Below are 27291 nucleotides of genomic sequence, written 5' to 3'. Positions count from 1 at the left end.
AACTTTGAGAAAGTGGGCTATAAAATTTCAGTCATAAATTGCATTAAATACTTTTTCTTTATATCTTTTTATCCAACCAATGGGAATGTTTGGGATCCCTAAATGTTTAATTCCGATGAAGAGAGGCCATTATGATACTAAAGTTTAAAGTACAAATTTAAAATGGGCTCTGGGACTCACAGTGTTAATAAAAGAATCCCTGCCCTGGGCGAAAGGCTAGTAAAATGGCCGACTTTCTTATATCTATGAGATGGATTATAAATGGCTTGAACTCAGGCTGCCATCAATCATCTGCATTTTCTCCGTTTTCTCAAATATGTATGTCAAGACAGGATGGTAAGGTAGATGGCTGTCAAAGAAAGGCTTTTAGCTCTTTACTTTGAAACAGAAGTAAGACAACTCTTATATTACAACTTACAGCAGCACACATACCAGAAAGTGGTCTAATGTGTGGTGGTCTACAAATTACCCCTTTATTCTATTGCCTGTATAGATAAGTTTTACCTTTTATTGCTTTGTAATATGGCAAGAAAAAATTATTCAGTTTGTTGCAAGAAAAGTCGCATGAAATTATTTAAAGTACAATCATCATTCAGTGATAGACTGTTTCAACGACTTCACACAATCTTGGATTTTTTTCTCTTGTAAAGGTATTCTGAGTTTAGCTGTTTATTAGAGGATCCTAGAAAGAATGTGTTCCCATCACACTGGATTGTTTTACTCCTTTGAGACAATTTACTGTGATGCTGCTGTATCAGTCTTTCTGTCATTGGATGATATCCACCCTGGCATTTAAATGTGTTTCATTGAAATCTAACTTTAGTTATTACCTTGCAGCATCTGAAGAAAATTGTTTTTTGGACACAAACCTCCACACAATCTTGAAACGCTCTGTTTTTTTTCTTCTCTCAGCCGCCTGGTGTCTTATTTTTTCCCCCTCGTCTCTCATCTCTCATTCAGTACTCTACTGTTAAAGAATTCAATCTAATAGGGGGAATGCATTCAATTTTAGACCAAGATATCACCTATTATCTGATATCCATTTACACCAGAGGTGGTGGCCTTGTGATCTATAAAAAAAGTATTTTGGATGAAATGCTGAGAGCTATCTCTGACCTTGCTTTGTGTCTGCATGGTAAGCTTTTTTTTTTCTTTTTGCTGGTTTCCTGAAATAAATTTAATAAAGGTTTTGTTTTGTTTTTTCCGTTAATTACTTTTTGTCATTTAAGAAGAGTTTAATTGCATTTAAAAACACAATGGGTCTACTATCTTATACCCTTCTATTAAAATGTTTTGCTGGCTAAAGATATGCTAAAAGCTAATTTTTACCATTTAAGTTCTAGCCCTAAAATTGCGGTAGAAGTTTAGCAAACTATTTGTTGATATTGTTTACATTATTCACTTATCCATCAGATGTTTTTTACATTTTCATAGTTTTAGTAATGAAGGACATGTTCAGTCTGTCTTTGGTTTGATTTCTCCAGCCCAGATTTGTTGGACTGCTGATTATCATTTGATGTCATGTTTTTATAAAGTGTCATTGCATTTTTCACAAACACAACATCGGTAAACATCTTGTGTTTACTGATGTAGCGGCTTCAAGTGAGTTAATGTGCAAAATTATGATAAATTCTTTACTTATTTCTTCATTAGAAAATGTTTTAAGTCATATTTTAAACACAAACTAATATAAAGTTCAATACATTTTGTTGGACAGAATGTTTCATTATTTAGTTCTTTTTCTAAAGCTATTTTAAATAGTTTTTATTAAAATTGATTTTTCTCACCAGAGGTTTCCAGAAAAAACTATTTCAAAGGGGGATTATAACACAACTTACCATGAATGCACTTTAATTTTGTTTCATGACATCTCATGATATTAAAATGCTGCAGTATTTCCTTTCTGAAAAAATTTATTATCCAGATGCTTTTAGTGCGTGATTTTGTCTGGTGAAGTTTGTTTATAAAAATAACATGACCTCCAGATATAAAAGTATGTGCTTTAGACTTGAGAAAAAAAGGAAAAGTAAGACAAAAGAAATATCTTCAATGCCTTTTGGCAGGAAGACCTTCTTAAAATGAGAAAATCATGAAAACCATCATTTAGGACTCGTCTTTATGCGCTGCCCCAGAAAGTTTTTTTTCTTTTTTTTGCAAAATCAAGTTGAAATTGGAAATTAACTTGTGTATATATTTTTAAAAAACTTTAGTTTAATGAAATGTTTATCTGACCAGCTTATCTACTGGAATTGTTCTCCATAAGAAAATTATTAACTAGACTGTAGTTTGTAGTACTCTCTTTATATTTTATCAGTTTTTTCCCTTTGTCCTACGCCTTATAGTGAGAGATTTTAGACTTAATTTATAGTGAGCCTGGGCTGGACAATATCACATCTAATCAAAATCAATTTCACTGTAATTCTGGAATTACACCTTGAGGGAAGAGCAGATTAAAGCCTGTCGCCTTTAGATGATTGAATTAGAACATGTTATTAAAAAGGATAATGAGTATGCGAAAGCAAACATTAGGCTTTGATTACTGCTCTCAACAAGAAGTAATATTTAGCTAAGTGAAAAACAGCTTATTAAATGTGCAAGCTTATCAGGCAAATATTGTTAAAATAACCAGCAGCTCTGCAGCCAAATCTCTTAACTGCGTTGGCCAATAATGGGAGCATTTTTGTGCAGTTAAAGTGGAAACTGGAAGTGTGTTTAGGTTTGTGTACATGTGATTCAGCCGGTTTACTTTTAATTACCGAATGATGATTAAGGGTGTGTGTGCTTGTGTAAGGTGGTAATTAATAGCCTTGTACTTGATTCTGTGAATAAAACCTCCCAGTAAAACACTCACATATCATGGTAAAAACAGTACTAATTGCAGTGTTTGGATAAAATCAAGGCATAGTGAAAGCATGACGTCTGAAAACGATGCATTTTGTTTGTCTTTAAGTTCAGTCACCCGCCCTTAATTTACATCGCAATTAGAACTTTTTGTTTTGATTAAAAAGTACAATCTACAGCAATGTATGCGATAGGATGGTTTTAATTGCAACTCGAAGTTACAAATATAGTTCAGCTATAGAGCAGTGGTAGGCTGAAGTAGGTTTTGTGTAAATAAAAAAGGGTACGTACAGAAATGCAAACTCCGTAGCTTGCACCGTAGAGGGCCCGATGCTGCATTGTAAGCGAAGTGATTTGAGAATTTCTATTCCCAAGCAGGTAATTTGAGTCTTGCAGGTGGATGTTTGGTGGTTATAGGGTCACCCTTGAAGCCAGTCCCAACTCTAATAAAACCAGAGAGCAATGCAGGACCGCAAGGCTAAAAACCCCCATTAACTTTCTTCCCTTCAACATGGGGACAGGTAACCTAATGACCCTGCAAAGCTGCCATGCTCCTTGATCACATGACTTGGGAGTTTCAGGGTTGATGACTTGGCACCTGAAGCGAGACATCATTCTAGGAGAAAAATACAACCTGCACCTGAGGAAATAAGAGTGAAACAGATTTCAATCTTAAGAAATAAAATCTAAAGCCTAGCTACGAGGATTTTCATACTTTACACCTTATGAAAACCATCACTTTTTATATAATTTGTAGCTTAAAGCTTCCGATCTAAATGTCTAACTTATCTTTTTCTCCCTCTTACCATCCTCTTTCATCATGTTGCTTGCTCTACGCCTTTCTACTATTCTTTATGTAGTGGGACGCCATTACTGAGATGGACGAACACAATCGACCCATCCATACTTTCCAGGTTTGCAATGTGATGGAACCTAACCAGAACAACTGGCTTCGCTCCAACTGGATTTCTCGACAGGCGGCCCAAAAGATCTACGTGGAGCTCCGCTTCACTTTGCGTGACTGCAACTCCATCCCTTGGGTTTCTGGCACCTGCAAGGAGACATTCAACCTGTTTTACCATGAGATGGACGAAGCTCACAGTGTCAAATTTAAGCCCAGCCAGTACACAAAGATTGACACCATTGCTGCTGATGAAAGCTTCACTCAGATGGATCTGGGAGATCGAATTCTCAAGCTCAACACGGAGGTGCGGGAGGTGGGACCCATGACCAAAAAAGGCTTTTATCTGGCTTTCCAGGACATCGGCGCCTGCATTGCATTGGTTTCAGTGAGAGTTTACTACAAGAAATGCCCATTCACGTTAATGAACTTGGCCTCGTTTCCAGACACAGTCCCTCGTGTGGACTCCTCCTCGTTGGTGGAGGTGAGGGGAGCATGCATTGATCACGCTGAAGAAAGAGACACACCCAAACTGTTTTGTGGAGCAGACGGAGACTGGTTGGTCCCACTGGGAAGATGTGTTTGCAGCATCGGGTATGAGGAGATTGATGGCTCATGTGTTGGTAAGTTTTGAAACTGCTGTATTTATGTTTTATTCGTAATATTGTCTTGGGTAGATAAGCACCCACAGCTGGATTATTGTTCTTAAACTTCTCACTACAAAGAGTTTGTCTATACATTTTTATATATAGTTGCTATTGATTTCCCAATTTCTCTGGATTTGTGTGTGTGGTATTTTCCCTTCACATTGATAACTTTTAAATGAGGTGTTTCTTTTAGAATTAACAGCCTAACCCTTTGGGTAGCATTATTTCCTTGAATCGAAGCTGACTGAGGAGTTAAATTGGAATATTAAGCAAGAGGAATTGAAAACTTTACACATGCTTTCTTTTTTATGTCTCTCTTTCTCTCTCTTGTGGGCTGTCAGTGCACTAAAACACCATCTCTGCCTTTAACTTCAATCAGAAGTACATTTTTATTTTATGAATGTAAGGTCTTAAAATTGGCACAACCTGTACAGTTATTTCAAGCATCACATAAAGTCTTTATAATCAATCCACATAAGACTTTCAGTGTCTCATGTACCTTTCCCGCCTGTCTACATATTTACTTAGTTATAACAAAGCACACAAAGAGGTTTGGAGGTAGGGTATAATGTTTCATACTACAGCAAAGATGATCATGTATTTTCACTCAAATTACAGCAATTGGTTTGCAGTGTGGCAACTGACATTAAAATCAAATTTTATTATTTGCTCTCCAAATTTGCGTATCTCCTTAGTAATTATACACACCTTCCATTTTGCTGCTCTTAAACACTAAAGACATGTTTATACTGTGGTGGTATTTTTTCCTACTTTAGCTCCTGTCTTCCTTTCCCATTCCCATTAGCATGACTTTTCAGTTTACTACCAGTATTACTCACTGAAGCCTCTCTGGAGAATAAGTTAGTAAAGTGAGAAGTTTTGCCTTGTTTTGGATCATAAATTTGCTGTCAAAGAGCTTTACACTTGCTGAACCCGCATGTTTATATATGTATTAGTAAATGCTTGTGCATGCACAAATACAAAAACATATTTTGCAGTTTAGAATATAATCCCATGAAATATGTTTTCTCTGAAAACATGGCATATCACCATACAGCACTTTTCTTTTCATCTTGATTCAGATTTTTGTAAGTGAGGTTCTGTTAAAAGAACATAAGCAGTCATTATCTTGCAATAATTACATAATGTTTTGGTATCTTCTTATAGCATAAATTCAGATTAGTTGGCCCCAGAGGCTGCAGCTCAGGCTTTATCCAATAAAGGCCAAGACCTTTATAGAGTAATCAACCGATAGAAAAGTGAGGTAGTGAAATGATCAATAAAATGGACTTCACTTAAACTGCTACATAAATTGTCCTTTTTATAGCCCTTTAGTCTTTTTTTCAGCTTGTTACCAGTCTAAGAAATCTTTACCGAATTACTGTTGAGGCACCTTTTCCTACCTCCATTTCCCATGTAAACAATCAGTGGCTTCTAAGTTAATAACCCTCAAATGCAAACATGATAATGATTAATAAAGTAGTGTTTGTATAACCTTCTAGTTATTTTTGACTGTTGGTGTAAGATAGTAGATGCTTGCCTTGTTTGGCTTCAGCTTCCAGAATCTACTATTTGTACTGAATGAAGACTTCAAGCAGGTAAGATCTTAACTGCTTTCGATCTTCGATCAGAACCTCACTTCAAAACGCCTAAATTACTCATTTAAGGTATCAAACCTCACAATTGTTTTTGGTTTAGGGCTTTTGAGAATTGTTAGGATAAGTATAGACACGTTTTATTGTGCTCTTTTGGATATGATACAGACCTTCAAGAAAAGATAACAATTTTTTTTTATGAGTTTTTGAGTCTGAGTCCCCGATAAGAAAGTGCTTGAGTCCAGTATGTCAAACTTTAAAACTTTAGTTTATCTAAGAATCAAAACCATTCAGAAGGTTTTGTTTTAAAAATGTTAATCTATCTGATAAAACTGGTGCAAGGGTACCTATGATGAGACACGCTTGTATGTATGGAGTTGTTTTGTACATCAGTGTTCGACCACCAACTGTCCGAGGGGCTATCTCAGGGAGAAAGATTACCTCAGCCAGCTTGGTCACAGCTTGATCCTGAGCCCTCTGATATGAGCTTTAGGTTATCACTGGCAGTACCACTCACTGGGAATGCTACTTTCAACAAGGTCCAATGCAACTTCTTTTTAACCAGGCAAAGGCCCGATGTCAGGTCATCAGATACACATGTCTGCAGAGCTGCAATCTGCAAGGTACCTGATGTGCTTGCACAGAGAGTGGCATCATAAACCTCTGAAAGTTTCTTGATTTAAAGGTCAACTCCAGACTGTATGAAAACAGATATCGCACATTTGTGGACCCAGTTAACTTCCTAAATTAAACAGGATGTATGATCAATATCGCAAAGCTTTGAAACTAATTACCCTTGAAAGCGAACAACAGCTTTGTTCCCTGACAACAATGATCTATAAGTCCTCTGTTCTCACAAACTGCTGCCTTGCTTTGCCTACTGTAGAACAACTCTTTCAACAATTCTCTCTGGATGTTTTCCGTCATCCAGAACCAGATGTCTTTGTAGAGCTGATTACAATTTGTGGAGTGACACAGGTCGGCTAAGCCTCCAAGCTGCACCTGCAGCTGCATCGCAATCAAGAGGGCAGAGGTGAAACTGCAGCTGTGATTAGAGTCCAACTGTTCCAAAAATGCCGCCTTTTTCATGTGCACTCCTTTAATAATTTGTAATATTCTGAACACAATCTGTAAAGGTAGAAAAGACACTTTTTAAGGCAGAAATCATTACAATTTTTTTTTTTGCCAGTTCAATTGTGTTAGATGCTTTTTCTTTAAAGTGGTGTAAAAAATGTGTTAAACGTCTACTCTTCATAAGATCTGTGATATCAGCCATGCTGAACTTACAAACTGTATTATGGAATTTCAAAAGTTGTTGCACTATTTGCCCTTTTTTGTGATTTAAAACCATCTTAATCAAAACATCAAATGGAGATAAAGCGCAAACCTTTGTCATTAACATGAACATATTAGCAAAATTTAAATTGTCACCATCATGCACTCCTGTTCAGCTATATACAGTATATAACAGAATTTAAATCAGCCTTTGTTTCCTCTACTCTGTGCTCTCTCTGAAGCAGATTTCACAGTTGACTAAAGTTTAGCCCTTTGGGCAATGTGATGGCATTTTACTGCAATGTCAGCCCTGAAATGCAGCTCCCGATCATTGTTCCAGGACTCAAACAGGCTTCGTTATTAAATGCCTCCACACAAAGGAGCACTGGAGCACCTTAAGCATTGAAGGAGAAGGCTGAGGTGGCATGCTTAGCCAATCTTTCAGTCCCCACTTTACAACGAGCTGTTTTGTTAGGAATAGAGGCTTTTTAATTAGGTTCAATAAAGGAATTAGTTCTGTTTTTGTTTTGAGACGTAGCACAACTTGGTCAGATTTTGGCTGTGTTTGGATAGACAGATGACAGTTTTTGTGCTAACGTTCAATGATTTCAAGGTTAGACATCGTTTTTGGGGTGTTTTTTTTAATACAAAAGATGCCAAAGTGATGATTTTGTTTTTGTAGGTTTTAGGAGATTCTTTTATAACCATTTCTTATTTTACAGAGAAACTTTATTTGAACAATCAAACCCTTACAATGCACAAGATATAAAAATTTAAATAAACATTCCTATTAAGAGCTGTGTTACAGTTTTAATAAAGGGTTCACTTCTGTAGAAAGATATTTTTCAACAAAAATAAATTTCCTGAGTTCAAATTAGTACCAAAGTCCACAGTAATTTTTTAAAAACTATTTCTTGAATACTATCTAAACTCTAAGTGTGTTGTAGAGTTGTTATTTCATGCTTTACCCAACTGAACCATCTATTTATGCATATTTTTCAGTGTTAATTTGAAACCACTGCAGAACGAAGCATTCTGCAGAGCGAACTTCACACCAACTCGGTCAGTTTGACTTAACACATCAGTGGTCCTGCTAACTTACTAATTTAATCAAATTCCAATTCAAAAAATACTTTACTGATCCCATAGGGAAACTAAATGTTGGTTCAACTCATAATATCCAGGTTGTAGATGCTAATGCCTGCAGAAAGTTCCTGCAGCCATTAGGAACTTCCTGTTCCTAACAGAAGAATCTTCTGTTAGGAAGAAGAGTCTGACTGAAGACACTCTGTTGTTGTATAACAGTCTCATGAAGACGATGATCAGGGTTGTCCATGTTGTGAACAATGGACTGATGCACTCCACAAACTAGATGGCATCAAGAGGAAAGAATATGTTGAAATCATAAAATCTAAAAAAAAAAAATGAGCCTGGAAGCTAAAGATTGTTACAAATGGATTTTCTAAATGGACAATGATGCTAAGCATCTCAGCAAATGTTCTTCAAAGCTTCTTCAGACAAAACGTCAGTGTTACTTAATGTCCGTCACACACAAACCCTGATTTGAATCACAGATAATTTGTGAGTATATTTTTAAAAAGTGTGTGTGAAATAGATGGCCGACAAGCATGACTTAGAGTAAAAACCTGGAAACACCTTGAAAAACCTCTGAAATCATTTGATCTAAGTCAGACAGTTTAAAAGCAAATTCTACTATGACATTTATGTAAACATCTGAATTTTGAGAAAGTAAGAAATGTTAAAGTCTAAAACAGTTGGTCGCTCATTATTCTGGCATTTAGCAAACTTGCCTAGTACTGAAAAAGGAAAACTAAATTATCAGTGCGGAAAAGTGTTTGTTTTGCACCAGATATTTACTGTGTAAGTAAATATCTGATTTCACAATATTTGACTTGACACACGCAGATACAGTCTTCAAAGATTTCAGGTCTTAGTCTTGCTGATGTTTTCACAGGTCACAGTTTGCTGAAGTGCTAAACTAACAATACCTTGCTTTCAGTAACCTGGCCTGTAACATATATCTGTGTGGTTTGTTATTATGAGCACATCTTTTAGAAAATTCAGTTTTCTTTCTTTAGAGACTGTATTCAGACCAGGAAAACCTTTCCACACTCTTTGGCCACACCAGACCAGATTTTGTTTGAAGCTGACCAAGACCATCTGAAAAAGAAGATCTTGGTGTGGTTTTTTGGTTGGCAACAGGGCTTGCATGAGTGCATTCACACCTGCACCAAAGGTCCGAACGAATGGACCTTGGGGGAATGGAAAGGGGCAAAACAAATTTTGGTCCTTTTAAATTGCTCATAACGCAGCTACACAGCTCACTGGGTGTGTGGCAGACATAATTGCAGACTTTAGACTCACAACAGGCGACATGTTTTGGGAGTTGAGTTCAATCAGGGACTCTGATGCTACTGTTTTAAGAAATGCTTTTATTGGTAGATCAGTCAGAGAATTGACTTCCCAATTCATTATCATTCCGTTCATTTGTTGTAATCCATTCAGTAAAACCCACTGCATGTAAAGATATGTCCAAAAAGAAAAGTTGATTTATAAGATGATGCAGTTTTAATCAAATTAACATATTAATATTGGTTATCAGTTGTTTGATAATATGTTTAACTTTTTAACGATTGTTGCATCTCAGGTTTAGCAAATGTAATTAATAAAATTTAACTGCTGAACTAAAAGTAAATAACTCACTGTTTAAATTCTGAGCATAGTTTCATGAAAACCCCTGTTGCAACCCCAAATGGCTTGAGTTTTGTAAATCCAACATTTGGTCAACTTGGTGAGTGGAACCGGAGTTTCCTGTAAGATTTTACTTCAAAAAGAGTATGGTTCATTACAAATTTTTGTCTACACTTCATTATGTGGTGAAAGAAAGTTTTCTGTAGAGAGCTCAATGCATGACAACCATACAACTCTGTCATGTAAATTGCATGCATGCAATGTCATGTGAATACAAAGATATCAAACATAGAAATATTTACGTGCGTAAATATTTAGTGCATATAGGTTCTGCATGTGTGTAGGTGTGCACGCATGTCACATGCCAATACAGTCTGTCCAATCCAAAAATGTTCTTTATGATTGACACACACACTTCACACATTTATTCTCTCAGAATGTGTTTCTCCCTCTCCTCCTCCTTCCATCCCTCACACTGTAAGACAATCTGGCTGATGCTGTTATCGCTCTGTGTTTACAGCAGCCCTTGTGTGTTTGTCAGGCTCTGTGGAAGAGCTCTCAGCAGTGCTATGAATAATGTAATTGCCGAGTGTTTGGGTGGGTTTATTTATATGTGAACTCCAGCGAGTTTTGTGTTTGTATCAGAGCAGATCTGCCCTGCAATGGGTTGAGGCAAACTAGCTGCAATTTATTTACATTGTAAAATCTTTCTTTGCCATGTGTTTGGAAAATGATTGCATTCCACATCTTGCGTATCAATCAATACCCTGTGGAATAAAACTAACACGTTTAAATAACATTTTGTGACTTGACGTTTCCTTGCCTTATCATGAACCGCAATGCTAAAGTTTAGAGTCATTCTCATTTTGAAAAACTTTTCTTTGAAGCTTGCTTGTTTTCTTTAAAGTAGCCTCTTGACATTCCTTCTACGCCTCTCTTTTTGTCATACATAGATTTTCTGTTTTTTCTCATTCACTTGGCCATAATCCAAGTAATGTTTAAACTTAAATCTAACCTAGTACTCATTTAAGCAGGAAATTCTTAAGAAATTCATATTTTCTATAAACATTGTGCTGTGCTTTTCTTTATTTGAATGTATGAGCAATACTAAAGATATGTTTTATAAATGGAAGATTTCATTTCACCAGCAAAAATGTAATTCTCAAAAATATCTTTGCTAAACTCTTTCATATTTTTTGAAAATATATTTTTTGGATGCTCTCCTATCCGTTTTTGGTGGATTTATTCAATCATTTGTTTTCCTTTCCTTTTTAAAGTCCATAATACAACGTATATTGTTCTTGTAAGGGAGAAGGAATGGCAGAAAACAAATGAAAAATTTAAAAACTGTAAAGACCAAGACCAGCTTAAGAGAAAGAATCTCATTCCAGGGTTAACACCAAAACATGGGGACGGAGGTTTTCCAGGAAATAAAAAAAAAAAAAGTAGAAGTACAAATTGTCGGAAAGAGTAGAATTTAATTAGAGACAGACATCTATTTCAAGACGTCAAATTGCCGTGTCAAATTACTTTGTTTGATAATTTTAATAGCTGAACGTAACAGAGTCTGGATTTTCCTATAAAATAGCACTAGGTGCCTTGAAAATACATGCCACCCCTTAAATAAACTGATTTACTTTCAATTTAACAGCCTTACCCACCTAACCACTCTGAAAAAAAAACCATTTGAAAAAAATCTGGTCTTCAAAATTACCTTTTAATGTTAAATAAAGTTATCCAAACTATTGACCTTAAATGTATTACATGCTGGTAATTGTGCAGATACCAGGAATAGCAGTGTTAACATTAAGTGTTGTGCTTCCATAGACGTCTTGATGGAATTTTCACTGATAAGACATTCTCAATTACAGCATGAAGACAGTCAGACAACAATTACAGCACATATCCTTCAACCTGTCAGCCATCTAAATGAGATGTCGCACACACATCAGGATGTGGAGGGTGAAGACACAGAGACTCGCATAATCAATTACATGAAACACACAGACTAAGATGGAGAAATCCAGAGCTACTAGCATTATGATATACAACAATCATACAAAAAAAAATAAAAAATCTGCTCACATCAGGAACAAGAAATCAGAGCAAATAACATTTTGCTCGTTGTTCTTACAAACAAACACATGGAAACCCACCAGGGGGCTTCGGTTGGCAGCAGCAATAGAGCTGTTTACAGATGGGCTACACGGCAGGGAGACGCTGTGACATTTCAGAAAAGTATGGTTTTAGTTTAACAAGGATGGCCCCTCAGGCTTAATTGGGAGAGTCTGGAGAGAGCGAGAGAAACGGAGTGTACCATGGCGTTGGGTCATAACATGTCATATGAATTTAATCCCCACTCACTCAGCATCGCCACTGACTTGTCATATATGACAACATTAGATATTCAGCTATTTCACAGGGGAAAGGTTCTACAGCCTCACATAGCATTGTCTTGAAAATGTCACATCCGGTTTATACATTTTAATTGCTCAATATTTTTTATTCTTAGGGGGCAAAGGCCAGACTCTATATAGGAAGCTGCCTTTTTTAACTTGATTTTAACTTAAAAATTAGCCTGTTCTGTTATAAAAACTACTTAATATTAATCTTTTTTAATTATTGTATGATATGCAGTGGGTGCAAAATAGAACTTGTAATTTTACCTATGCTGTCTATGGCGTCCTGTGATGAACTAGCAGCCTTTCCAGGATCTTCCTTGCCTCTCAACCAATGACTCCAGGAGACTCTAAACTGTGTTTATATTATTGCTACAAAATGGCAATAAAACAATAATAATTCAAACTTATCACACAGCTAGCACTTATTTCAGCCTATCTTTGCCTGTGAAATATCTAAATATTTACATTTTTAGTGACTTACTCTTTCAACCAGTATTGCACATTGTTTGCTACATAGAAATGTTCTCATTTTTTTCTAACTCAGTTTTGAACACCAGCTGATATTCTATGAATGGTTGTCTTCTGATTATCCAAATAACTTTACGTTTAGGAAAGTTATCCCTCTCTTCTTATAAACTACCTTAACACATAAATCTAATTTTCACAGCAAGAATCACAGTGATGTCAAGTGGTGCAGAGGGCTGTGACTTGCAATGCTAAAGATTTAATTACTTTGTGAATTCTTTAAATGTTATTTGCAGATTCTTTTTAAATTATTTTAACTGTGAAAGGAACATAGGAATGCATTGCTAGGGTAAACAAAATACACCTTGATTTAACCCTTAATTATTGCAACAAGCCACACTTTCTTGTAAGTCGAGTGGCATTGTAGTGACTGCTTATTCGTTTTAATTTAAACCCACTATATTCTTCAGTGAATTTCATTTTCTTCTTGTTTACGTTTGTTAGTTTGGGTTTTAGCTGACTCTTTTCTGTTCCACAATATGCTAATATGCATCTGTCGATGAATTGAAGAAATACTTACAATAATCCACACAAGGTCTGATGAACGGTAGGCTTTACTTTTGCTCTGAACAGATATCAAAACAATTCTTCAGTCTTGAACAGCAATCCACATGTAACGATCAAGAAACTGTATGGAGCCAAGCCAGTTACATCACATCCACTTTCTGATCTACTGTCACACAAGGCTTTTCATACGTTGTTTCAAGTACTTCCACTAGATGGCACATACTAAATAAAAATCTTACTATTAAAGAAATATAGAAAGATTCAAAAGCTGCACAATAATCATAAACAAAAATAAGATATGTTACCAAATTTACATTTTTGGATGTTACAGACCTATATAAAAAACAAGATGAAATAGTAAATCTGGCCCCAGCTGTTCACAAAGCAAAGTTCGGAAAGAGACGATCCCTAATCAGCCGATTATGAGAACATGTTGACATGAGATGTAAAGAAAGTCAACCTCAATGTCATTTTCTTTTCCTCTTCTCCATATTTTAAAATGTATAATTTCAAATATTGCAATAGTTCCAACCCTATTACCAAGTATTAAAGGGTCTTGTAAAGAATATACAGTATACACATAATGTGAGAAACTGGAATTGTGCAATTCTTCTTGAAAATGGCCTTTTTAGGGGTGGCATGTATGTTAGAGGTAGATTGAGCTTCCCAGGTACAAAGGCTATAAGTTCTCGATTCAGCTGTCCAGGGTTTGGTTCCTGTGCCAAGTCTGCATGTCTTGTTTAAACACTACAAATAATGATATAAAAAAAGATTATTTCTTCCTTTCTTCACCTCCATGGTTTATTTTGTCACTTTGAAACAGTCCTAAACGTAAAACACTCAAGTGTTCCCTCATCGAATTGTAATTGAGAACAAATATGTAGAGGGAGATTATTTAATTGCCATTGTCAAGAAGCACTGGGTTTATGCGGCACCCAGAGATCTTTTAATCTCTTTCCGTTTTTAACTGTTTAAAGAATGAATTATGCAGATTAGAGTTTTTGCGAGTCCTAGTTGAGATGTGAACTTGCCGTGACTTCTGCTTGGCTTTTTTTCCCCTCTTTGCTGCGAGTTACTTCAAAGCTGGAAAGTGATCAAAGAAAGCCGAGTTAAAAAAAAAAAAAAATAAAAAAAAAATCTAACATACCGGCACCCTGCTTACGTACATGTAGCTTCTGCCTGTCTCCACGCGGCAGGCTCTCTCTGTTAGAAAACAAAAGCAAGCGACACTGTCTGATGTTCCGTCTTTTTCTCTCCTCAAGCGCACTCCTGTCAGACATTGCAACATTTCAATTGATTTCCCTTTTCCTTCGTGTGTGTTTGTTCTATTTTAGAACGCAAGCAGAGAGACTGAATTAGTCATTAAAGGCTATGTATAATATGACATGGCCCAGATAAAACATCACAAGCCTTGACTGAAGAGCAGACTTGTCATAAATGAAAGTATATTTTAGAAGCTGGAGACAGCCGCTCGCAAGTTAAAAGAGGAGCAAAAAAAAGAAAAAAACTGGGGTCATTGAGGGTTCAGCATCAACGATAACTTTGTGTTCAGTAACAATTTGGCTGCACCAAAACCAAAAAGTTAATTACTTAATACTCATTTGTTCTGCAATAGAAACATAGACACATTTTATTTGCCATATTTTGTGTGAATCATTTGAAAGTAGTCCTTGCAAGGAAGAAGCTTTCAGATTGGTTTTGGAGAGTTGCTATAATTAAGACATCTGTATTTCCATGCAGCATTTCCTTATGCATGCCGATGGGTTGTGTCCATGAACCAGACTTACAACTCCATTGACGGAAGAACTCAATAATGTGTTTTCAGGCTAATTTCACAGCTGCACACAGAGATTACTGCACTCTCCAAACTCAGTCTAAGCTTGGCCATGCCTTCACATCTTTATTCCTTGAAACTCCAATACTCAGTTGTGTAATACTCACATGTGCAGCAGACTAAGCTGAGTTTTAGCATATTGACTTTCAAACAGATACACTTCTCGGATGCCCAATTATCAAACTTATTTCCGGACTTTGGATTTGCAATGACAGGTCTAATATAGTTCCACATAAAGGTAAAGGTTTTCCCCTTTTTCAGCATTCTTTCATTCAGTAAATTTTTGCACAGGAAAATACTGTTTTCAGGTGCCATGTTGGCATGAAACTCCAATACTTACTTCAAAATACATGTTTATTATAAGCCTGGTGAATTGTTTTCAAGTATTTTAGACATGGACTAAACAAATGAGTAAACCTGTGAGATGACGAATGTTAATGCCAATTGAGTTGGTGGAGTCTTTGGAGAATAATGTAGCACCTGCACGTTTTGAAACAAGAAAAACATTACCCAGTCTAATATTTTTATCAGGTCTTGGACCACGATGTTGTCCTGTGGCACCAGGTTCTAAGCTAAATCAGGTCATTTCTTACAAAGATTATACTTCGTAACCACAGTAACATCAATTAGACTCATTTATGTAAAGAAAAAATATCATTTTGGCAAAAATTCTAACTCATTTTTATAATAACTTAAAAATCAAATCATACCAAGACTAGCTTGTGGTTAGATTTTAGTTTCACTGCTTGCATACAGTTGTATCTAATAATACCAGCAATAATGATGTCAATCAGAGTATAAACGGATATTGTAATACATAAACAAACAGCGCTGTAAATAAATAGTTTATGCCACAGAGATTTCTTCTGTTTAAATATTTTTCAAAACTCTTATTTAAGGTACTTCCAAAACAAATGAATTGGATTAAATTAGGATTTAATATCTGGACTAAAGTCTAGTCACTGTAAAACATTCATTTTAAATTTCACCTGATTTTGCTGGTAAGTTTCCAAATGTCTGACTGCATGTCTCATGGTGAGGGTCTTGAAGCAGCTTAACGGCCCCTGACCATCACATCAACATTTTCAACAATCAGCATGATGTTCTTCTCTAACACGCCTTCTGAAAAGAGGGCTCATTGACAGCGTAAATGTGTAGCAGCCCAGTGAGGCCACAATGCTCTAAAATCACATTTTCTAACAAGACAGAATATTTTATACTGAGTAAAATGCACATGTAAAATTTTACTCATGTAGAATTAGTAACTTACCCTTTTACTCATGTAAAATGAGTAAACATTCACAAACCTGGTACTTCCGGGACTAATTGTGGATTGATAAGACACACCAGTGTAAAGAGCTGGCAGAGAAGGAAAGATTGAGAAGTTTTTGACAGTAAAAATAAAACAGTGGAGGCAAATAAAGCAAGTAGCCTGCAGTAAAAGACCAGGAAATACAGCAAAGTTGCACTGTCCTTAGATTTGCAAGCTTGTTGCAAATATTGTTGCAAATTTTTAACAAAATAATAAAAAATTTTTGAAAGTGACCAAGGAGTATTTAAATTTTTTTTGTCTAAAAATGCACATTCCATTGAATCATTTGCTTTTTTTTTTCTTTGAGAATCACACACTGAACAGTCTTGATTAAATGTTTTCAGATGAAAATTGTTTTAAGACTTTATATACCGTAATAAAGTGAGCTGTGAGCCGTTCATTTGGATGACCAGGTGATTATATGGAGAATACATGTTGGCAGTGACTTGTACAAATACATTATAAAATACCAGGATTTTAATAGCATTGTGTGAAAATTTATGTTCATTAAGCAGGGACATGGCAGAAAATAATTGAGAAGCACTGGCTTAAAGGAAGACGATGAACTGAGAACATATTTTCCATCCTCTATATTTGATGGTGTAAGACAAATTTATTTTGTTTGGTTTTTACAGCCATGATGGTCTGAATTTTTCTTTACAAAATGACAAAATAAGAGCATAAGTTTTAACGAAAATGTCAGCACAGTGACAGTAGCATCACCTCGTTTTCACCCTTTCCCTCCTCACCCTGTCATCTTATATGTGACCAGTGCAGAGAGTGGGCCAACAACCCGAGGGTATGAAACGCTTTAACTAGCAGTAGGTGTCTCTCAATCTGCCAGACTGCGACAGCCAAGCTTGTTAGTCACACTGGTGGAACTGCACACACACAAACACTCGTGCACAAGTGTCCTCTGGATAGACTTAATCCAGTCATTGAATGGGGTGAGTGGTGATTGCAGAACTGGGTCAGTTCTGGAGAAAACAGCGGTGTGAAATTGTCTCACATGGGTTGGATTGAAGCCTAAACTCTGGTTGACCCCACCAAGTTTAGTCATAAAGTGAAATCTCAGAATTTAAATCTGTTCGAAGTAATGTTTACAGCTTCAGTGATTATGCTAAAGTGTGGGCTTAAGCCTCAAGAAGAGTTTTCTTGACATGGATTAAATAGAGAAGCTGTAATTGGGTTTCTTCATGCTGAAATCAACAGGACGAGTGGCAGTTTATGCATGAGAAACTGGCCTGGATTGTGATTTATACAACACTGGCTGTAGTTAGATATGTATAAGACTGCTTTTTGTTTTATTCTTTAAAATCCTTCTTACTCAATTTTGAGTAAACTACCCAGATCTGCAATCTATGACTGTCACAATAACAAATTTTTACTGGACGATAAATTGTTTCGATATATGATAATGTTGCTTTGAGACAATTTTTAAGCAATATGATGGTAAAGGCATAATAATGCAAGAACACATTCTCAAAGATGAATAAACTTTTTAATGAACATTTAACACTGGAACTGGAAGACATTTTAAATATCCAAAATAAACAGAAATTATAAACATGAAGTCTTTGTAAACAAAATTGTCCTTCAAAAAGATGGTCTGGTTGAGACCAAAGCACCAAACTGAAGTCTTTTGTCATCTAGTTTTTGGTAGAAAGAGAAAAACAATAAATCATGGAAATGAAAATTATTGAACTCGTTTTAATTTATCATGCGATTAATTGATTTATTGTTCATTGTGACAGACCTACATTACAGTCACAGAATGGTGACTGTAATGAATGGTTACAGCCACTGTTGTTTGGGGTGTGTTTCTAAAATGTTTCCATCTGTAGAGACTGAATTTTTACCCTTCCATCCTTGCAAAATAGCTCAGGCTCAGCTAGATTGGATGGAGAGCATCTTTGAACTGTATTTTTAGAATCTTATCACAGACTCTCAGTTAGATTTCAGTCCGGACTTGACTTGGTCATAATATATTTTATCCATTGTAGTCTGGTTCTGTGTTTAGGGTTATTTGACCTGCTGGAAGATGAACCTCTGACCCAATCTAAAGGCTCTGGAAGAATCTAACAGGATTTCTTGAAAATTGCCCAACATTTATGTCCTTTGGTTGAAGTCTAGCTGCCATATCTAAGAACGGCTTTCTTCCTGCCGCTCTTCCTGATCTTTGTTGAGCACAGTTCTTTTGTTGACATATTCTCCCACCTCAGCTGGGGAACAGTGGAGCTCATCCAGAGCCACTATTAGTCTCTTGGCTGCTTCTCTGATTAATGCTGTCCATGTCTGAACAGTCGGTTTTGGATGCCAAACATGTGGTGGCACATCTATGGTTGCGCCTCGTTCTTTTGCATTTTGAAGGACAGACTGAAGATTTATGAGATGTTCAATGCCTACGATATTGTTTAATAAATAAACCCTGCTTTAAACAACATTATCACTGATCAGGGTGATGTGTTCCTTGGTTTTTATGATGCCGTTTGTACACTTATGGTTTACAAATTATATTTTATATAATAAAATCTGAGGTTTCCACGGTTTTGCTTTGTTTATATTGAAAGAAATTTGCATGCAGATGAATGTTGCTGACTAATCAGGTTGCAGTGGGTGTGGTATAACTGGACAAACAAAAATGTTTTGGACGAGCATATTGGATGTGTTTTTGACTGAGCTTGGAGGGGGGTGGCGTGGAAATATTCTTATTAAGCAAAGGAGATCCCAGCAGAAAAGGTCTGAAAACCACTGAAACAGGTGAATTGTAAAAGTCAGTGCTATCAAAGTAAAATGTTGTGAAATTAATTGCACTTTTCAGATTTCTTTTTTTGTAAGACATTATGGGGAAAAAACAAAGCCATCATTGTTGGTACACTTCCCAACTATGTGCAACTTTATATTGATTTATTACATTAAATCCCTACAGAATTGACTGAATATGTGGTTGGAACATGACAAAGTGGAATTAAGTTTAAGGTGTATGAACACTTTTAAAGGGACTGTATTTTGTACATAGTGTAAAGTAAGTTCATTTCTTCTGTCAGAAAATGTTTAAGCTTTTCTTTAAGGTTCTGCCCTTCTACATTTTGAGTTTAAGTGCTCCTGCTGGCCCACAAATCAGTGGAATGTTAGACTATTGCCCATTTTAAAACCAATTTACACTACCATTAGTCTTTACAATGAGAACACGTTGTACTATAAGGATTCATAAATGTATCAGATAGATGGTTTTGCAGGAAGTTTTCACATCTCTATGTGTGAATTAACTTTTTGTAAAACGGTAAAGGGCAAGACACATAGAGAAAAAAGCACTCCTTACAGTTTAATACTTTAGTAGTTACGGTATGAAGACAATAAAAGGAGATTGTGTACATTTTACTCTTTACTCTTTATGCAAAGCTTTAAGTGTCACTTTGCCACAGGGTGTCATTTGAAATGTCTAGTGGTGCTTTCATTATGGTTTATGTGTCGTTTCATTTTCTTTACTTAAACTTGTGTTAATTTATAGTTAATTGTGTGAGGGGGCTTTTGCCGTGGGTTTACTTTATTATCTATCAACAGCTGCAAGTAGGCAAATCTTCCTACTGCTTACCTTAAAGCTTGTGTGTGTTCACTGAGCAGCCAAAGGCAAAGACTGCAGATGTGATTCATAAATCAATACAACTTGCTTTATGGGGAATTGATCTGACTTCGTGTCCCTCAGTGACATAAAATAATTTTTAACTTTTGTAATTCTGAGTGACACTGGGAAACAAAGTTACAAAGGTGAAAGAGAAGTATTAAACTGTACACGTCGTCTTTTTAGTGCCTCCTCTTTTGCTGACTTTAGTGTCAGCAGAAGTGCAGACACTAAAGTCAGCCATATTATCTTCATCTTCCAGATAAATATAATATAAAAATGTTAAAAAACAGATTGCAGTCTTATGAATAATTACATTATTAAAACCTAAAGATCAGCCAGTTTTAATAATATTTTGTTTGTTTTTTTACAACCAAGCAAAATATTATTTGTTATTTGAAAACCATAAGAATTATAATACAATATTCAATGCATTGGCGTTCTCATCTGTTGTGAATGCAGACGATTTTAACAGTGTCATCATTTGTCTCAATTCTCTATGTAAATGTTTCCAAAAATAGTAAAAAAAAAATGGCAGTAACTTAAAGAGAAAAATATCAATCACAACAATCTATTCTGAAGTGACAGTAAAGTTTATTTAACTATGGTTTGTATATTTAGAAAATGCAAGTCCTTTTTTAGCTTCATCTTCAGAAAATTATTGTAAATCCAAAATTCCCCCATTAAATTTCTGTTGTAGTTATAAAAACGCTCATATTATCATGAAGAAAAGTGTGATAACACCTTTGTTAGTTTGGTGTTGTAAAATATTACGAAGGAGTCATATCATTTAACATCCAAAGATGTCAAAGAATTTGGTGAATTTGTTTCTTACTGAAACAAGCAGAAACAAACATATAGAAATATACTGTTGATTAAAGTTTTAAATGTTGGAATCATGAATTTTCAATCACCATTTTTGTTATGTCACATATTTGAACCAGCTAATTTAGGTGTCTTTTTTTTTTTTTTTTTTGGAACATATTGATAAAATTTGATTCTTGTCTTATAAACCCACCATTTCAAATGGGTTTTTGTTCTCCAGATTAAGCAATATCTTGCAGACACATCTGGTTTAAACCTGCATCAACTATCATCTGTTGAACAGCATTGCAATTCTTTAGTAAGCACAAGACATGTTGATTGATTATTTTGTTTACTTTGGTGATGAAATTGATCTGACCTTTTTTGTGCTTTGTGCTACATGTGCAAATTTTGACTGATGGAGGAAAGTGTAACGCATGCAGAAAACGCAGACAGCCCAAAACAAAAACTGCAAACTCCATGCAAAAAAACAAAACAAAAAACATTCCTCTTTATAAAGTTAATTCTGTTAAAACTGAAAATTGCTGGTAGCTGTTACTTTAATGAATAAAGTTTCTGCAGTTCTCTAAACTTTTAAGTATAACCATAGTAGATACTTGATTTTTGGTTTGCATTATTTATAAATAATAGTGTAATACTGATAAGACAGACTTCCTCTGCAACAAATAAGAACCCTTAGATGAAGACGGTGGTTAGCATCTGGTGGACAGCAGAGGACTCCACTGTATCAGATCTAAACCTCTCAGTCAACAGTAGTCTTTCTGCTGTGTTGCACACATACACAAACTGTCCCTCTCTCTCTCTTTCTCCTCTCCCTTCCTCTTCCTCAGTTTGTCATGTTTTTCATTTTTCAATCAACCTAAGTTATAAAAGAAATGGCGCTGTAGGTGAAAAACACTTGCACCATCTGTGGTTTTCACATCTCCTGACAACAAAGAATGACAGAAAGGATACAAATTGATACACACGAACTCTCAGGGTCTCAGTCGGATTGACTGCTGAAATGACTGCAGTCCACTTCCTAAAGGGATGCTAGAGAAAGGATGTCATTAGTTTTTTAAATAAACAATAATGTCCCCCATGTGTAAATCTCAAGCAATTTAATAATTATTTGAAGTAAAGAACTTAGCGGCATAAGTGGTTATTTGTAAAGGTTGTACTTTTATACTTTGTGATGTAATTTTCCTCTGATGCAGTTCTGTTCTGGTTAGTGTGTGTATACAAGGAGCTATGGTATGAAAATCAGCATTCTCCTGTGTCACCATTTTTTTTCAAGCATCTCGCATGTCAGTGAACATAAAATCCTATTAAAAACAGATTATTTTGCTGAAGAAATGTTATTTGTTATTTGAGTCGCAGTGCATCAGTTCTGTCCCAGTAGCAGACATGTACAACTTAGATGACGTGTTAGCATCACCGCATTGATGCTGAAGAATTTTTGATGAGCGAAAAATGCGACAGCCCGGCTTAGATGATGATCAAATCATGTATGCAAGTGTTACATGCATAGGAAAGCAGTGCAAGAATATTGTTTTCTATAAACAACAAGTTTATCTATAAGTTTATGAAACATATAGATTTGTGGTATTAAGAAATTGTACACTGAATGAAAACTTGATTCGATATTTAGCAAGGGTTATGTCTAAATAAAATGCATAAACCCAGGTAAACTGGACATTTAGTTTTCATTCTGATCACAGAAGAAAAACTGAAAAATGTGAAATATGACATCGACACTGTTTGTTAAATAATTGTTTTTCTGAAGTTTACCATCTGTTTGAAGTTGAGACTTAAGATAAAATACAATTATTAGCATCAAATCTAATGAGAAATGATCTGGTAATGAGTCTGGAGAGATCATTTACAGTAAACTAATTACACATGTTAGGATACAGCTTGCAGTACACTCATGCTGTTGCTTTGTGCCCAGTTGTCAAAGCCTTACACAGAGACCTTTTGGTTCATTGCATTGGTTAACAGCTTTGATGCACAGTTCAGTGCATTTGTTTTCCCAGGAAAATGCTCAGCTGCATATCTTACAGATCAACACACAGGAAAAAAGAAGCTGTTTTCGTATTTCCTTTTAGTTTTTAGATGGACAGTTTTCGCAGATCTACAGGGTTGTTTGCTGCAGAGAGATTTTCTTTTGTCTGCCCAAAGAGACTAGAGGGAACACATGTCTGGTTTTGCTTTGTTACTTTATAGAAAAGAGATAAACTTAAGTGTTTAAAGGACAACAACAGAAAAAGAGCAACTTTTACTCAGTTTGTAGGTCTAAACATCTTTTGTAAGGTACTAGACATGCTCTGAAGACCTGGATTTATACTTTATCTTACCTTTGTCATACTATTGCATATCTACTCTATGTTTTAGACAGAATATTACGCCACCTTGGGTAAACAAGACTTCAACATGTCATCCTACTTCTGTAGTGCTGTTGTATTGGTAGTTTAAGCAGCAGTCAAGCAATGCTACCACAGACTTATTGGGCGTGTCAACAGGGGTGCATCGGTGTATTGGTGCCGATTTCTTTAATTTTGGGAGATCGGCGATCAGTCGATTTTTACATGGGAAGCCGATTTTATCCACCGATCTTATCCACCGATCTTAACCACCGATCTTATCCACCGATCTCATCCACCGATCTCATCTACCTCAGCAAAAGTCTAAAAAAATCAACCACTGTCCTCTTCTGCTCTCCTGCTGTGAAAACGGTGTGATTGGTAAACCGGCCCACTAGGTCATGACTGAACATTTGCAATTAACAATAGCTACCCCACTGTTGCCAATTCAGCAACTTTCTTGCTATATTGAGCAGAATTTCAAACAAAAAGGACTGGTATCGGCCAAAATCTGAATTGGCAGGTCAGGCTTTTTAAAAGATTGGTAATCGGCCAGAAAATTGGAATCAGTGCATCCCTACATGTCAATAAGACATAAGCATCACAACCACGCTCTATGCAGCTACAAATAAGACTACCACGTTCTCATAATAGTGCAAAACTATTCAGGTTTTCTTCCTGCACTAAAGATGTTTGACTCACCTCTGCATGACGATTGCTTCAGTGACTAACTGAAAACAAACTCACCAATTACTTTTAGTCATATGACCACTCTGGGAGTAATGGACAGTAATGAAAGCATAGATTATAAAATAAACCTGTAACACAAATTCAATTGCAGTAGTTATGCAACAGTAGAAGTAATGTACCATGTCCTGACAAAATAGAACACTGAGATTTCTTTACACTATTCATCCAGATACAATGTAATGACTTAATTCTCCACAAAATGCTTTTGATTTCCTCACATTTGGACACACACAACATTCACTGCAAGAAGGAAAACAGTTTGACAGCAACTTTTGTGTGAAATGAATTACAATTCTGCAAAGATGAGTGAGCCAAAATTCTTTCACAGCTCTCTAAAACACTCATTGCAAATTATCGCAATATTGATTGTAGTTGTTGCTGCTAGGAATGGCACAACCTGTTATTAGGTTTAGGTTTCTCAACAATGAGAAGCCACAGCGTTTGGATTTTTTTATCACGTAATAATAAACACCTTCATTTAAAAACTGCCATTTGGGTTTACTTGGGATGTTTTTGACTAATATTTAAATTGATTTGATGTTCAGAAGTGTGGAAATATGACAAACATGGAAAAAAAAAAGAAAATCAGTAAGGGGGCAACATTTTTTCACACGACTGTGCGGAAAAATAAGGTAAAATCCCATATTGCAAAGTCCATATTTGAGTTTTGGGGGGGTTGTTGTAACTCCATAAATCTCTGCCCATCGGGTTCCTGCCATGTTGAAGACCAAATAGCCCCAACACAAACACGCCACACAGAAACACACTCCATCTCTGATTTGTCTGCCTGATAGTGTTGTCAGTGAGACTGGATGTCAGAGAGAAGGAATCTATTACGGGATCGATTTGGCTGTGCAATTAGGTGGCAATGGGAATTTCTCATTTCACTTTTTGCCTGTGACATGCCTGTCTCAGGAGCTTTGAAGAAGGGATAAAGTGATACACTAAGATGGTTGGCGGAAGAATAAAGAAGAGACGGGATGTGCGTGGAGGAAAAAGAGGATGAGTGTAGTTTTGTTCCTTTGAGACACGTGGGAGGTGTTTTAGCTGTCTATAGAAGCACAAAAAAGAAAGTGGCGGGAGATGGGATCAAATTTATCTCAGAGCACATATGGGAGCAAAATTACTCTTATGCCTATTTTCTTTTGTGGCTGTTTCTAATCTTTTTTTTTCAGACTCCTCAGGCTCCTTCTCCAGCTCTTCTTTTCATTTCTTGCTGAACTTTCTATCTAATTGAACACTGAAACAAATAGAGGCGGTAACTTTCTACTTGTTTTGCAAGTTTTGTGTCCATTGTACTTCATGGATTAAATTGCGAGCACTAACAATAACATTTTGAAAGTAATACTTTTTAATTTACTCTTCCAAATACAAATTATCCAGATTTAATTAAAAGTAAAAAGCATATAAGCCTCTATTTCGCTACTGAAAACAAGGAAGCCTTTAAGCATCCCATAAAAATGTCTAATCTAATGGCAGCATCAAAGTGAGTAAAATACTCTTCTGATGCATCTGTCACTACAGAGACTTGCCTAATAGCAGCGAGCATTTTGCATCAAGGCATAGCCTGGCAGGACAGGAGAGGCCAGCGGAGAGATTTAATGAAGGTTCCTCTGCCGACTAATTAAAATCTTTCTCTCACTGGTTCGGTCATTAAGTGAGGTTTTAGCAGGAAGACAGAAGAGAAGATAACCTGGGACTCTTTATTTGCTACATTGTTGTACACAGTGTATGTGTGTGGGTGGAGAGTTTGATATATGGACACCGTGCATGTTCACATGTAGTTTTCCTAACATTTCAAAGCAACTAACAGTTGGAATAAAAATAAATAAATAAAAAACAGGTGGAGTGGCAACCAAAACAGCCCAAACAGATAGAAAATGTTATCTAATATTCATTCTTCTCCATGGCCTCTGTGTGCCTGTGGATAGGCTAATGGGCTGCGGCATCATCTTCTGACACAGGCATTTTTCTAATATGTTTGAACTGCTGGAGGACTCCACTGGGGTTTAATTGCAAGGGAAATAAACAGATATGTACTTAATTAAATCCCCTTATAGAGCCATGTTGTTGTACATTTGCATTTTATTCAGAGGTGAAGCTTTTCCCGATAACTACTCCATGATATAGAGAAGAGCCTCTCAGCTGTTATAATGAAACCTTTCAGATTTTTTTTCTCTGTTGTGGAGACAGGGGCTGGCTCAAGGGAGCTTTTTGGCTCACTGAACTTGTCGGAAAGCTGCGCATTCAACAACTTTTAAATGATTTCAATATGCTTATTTTGATACACTATGTGGCTGCTTGAGGGACTACCTTGCCCGAGAGCTTTGTGACTGTATTGAAGTTTATTACGCGGGATTTAAACTGCATCACAGTTGCATTATTGCTAAAGAACTTAACCTAAACTGAATAAAATGCAGCATCCACTTGTACAAAGATCAATATACAGCACATTTCCCTCTATTTGTCATCTCCATTGACACTTTTGATACTCAGTATTTTGGACTCTTTTTAAAGTTCGATGTTAGGAACAGAGATTGAAATTTTACTATCTCCTCATATCACTCCCTCTTTTCTAGGTCCACTGCTTTTTAATCTATATCTCAGCCTTTCTCAAAGTACCGACTCCCGTCTGGATCATCATTTTTGACTCTGGCCATGGTGCAAAAAATGCCAATAGATTTGTGGAGTTTGAGTTATGAAAACAGAGTGTTATAGAATTTGATCATTTGTGCATTTGATGTAACAAAGATCCAAGTGTCCATGTGTAAGTGAACCCTTACAGCAATGTAGAAGATCAGTAAGCCCGTCCAGTGACCCACTCAACTGAAGCTCTGCTCTCCCTCAGTCTGAGACCTGATGGCACCATAACACTGTTGATTAATAACTATAACTTTAAAAAGCAGAAAGACAGATTTGTTAGAAAGTTTTGTTCACTCTAATTGAAACTCAAAAGAAAACATTTTTTGATTCTGGTCTGAATTATTAATCAAAGCAAGTCGTCACAACAAGGAAATGTAAGTCCAAAGTTTCTGGAATATAATTTTTGATAAATTTTTTTGTGTATTTTTTTCCAGGTTGACTTAGAAAGTGTACTATTATGATAAAAAAAAAAGATTTAAGCTACAGTAGAGCTGTTAGAAAATAAAACAGGTGGAGTGGCAAATAAAAACAGCCAAATCAGATAGAAAATGTTATCTA

General features: G+C 36.0%; 1 protein-coding gene across 4 annotated transcripts in view; it reads left to right on the top strand.

The window, feature by feature from the left end:
- LOC122839330 (ephrin type-A receptor 6-like) overlaps positions 1–27291 on the top strand; it is a 255376-nt gene that overhangs the window by 114190 nt on the left and 113895 nt on the right. For all 4 annotated transcript variants that reach the window (XM_044130796.1, XM_044130795.1, XM_044130794.1 and 1 more), the window contains one exon: positions 3702–4365. In XM_044130796.1, coding sequence (XP_043986731.1) covers positions 3702–4365 — 664 coding nt within the window. The remainder of the gene's footprint in view (positions 1–3701; positions 4366–27291) is intronic.

Source organism: Gambusia affinis, linkage group LG11, assembly GCF_019740435.1.
Source record: "Gambusia affinis linkage group LG11, SWU_Gaff_1.0, whole genome shotgun sequence".
Classification (NCBI taxonomy): Eukaryota; Metazoa; Chordata; class Actinopteri; order Cyprinodontiformes; family Poeciliidae; genus Gambusia; species Gambusia affinis.
This window is presented reverse-complemented; position numbering and strand designations above follow the sequence as displayed.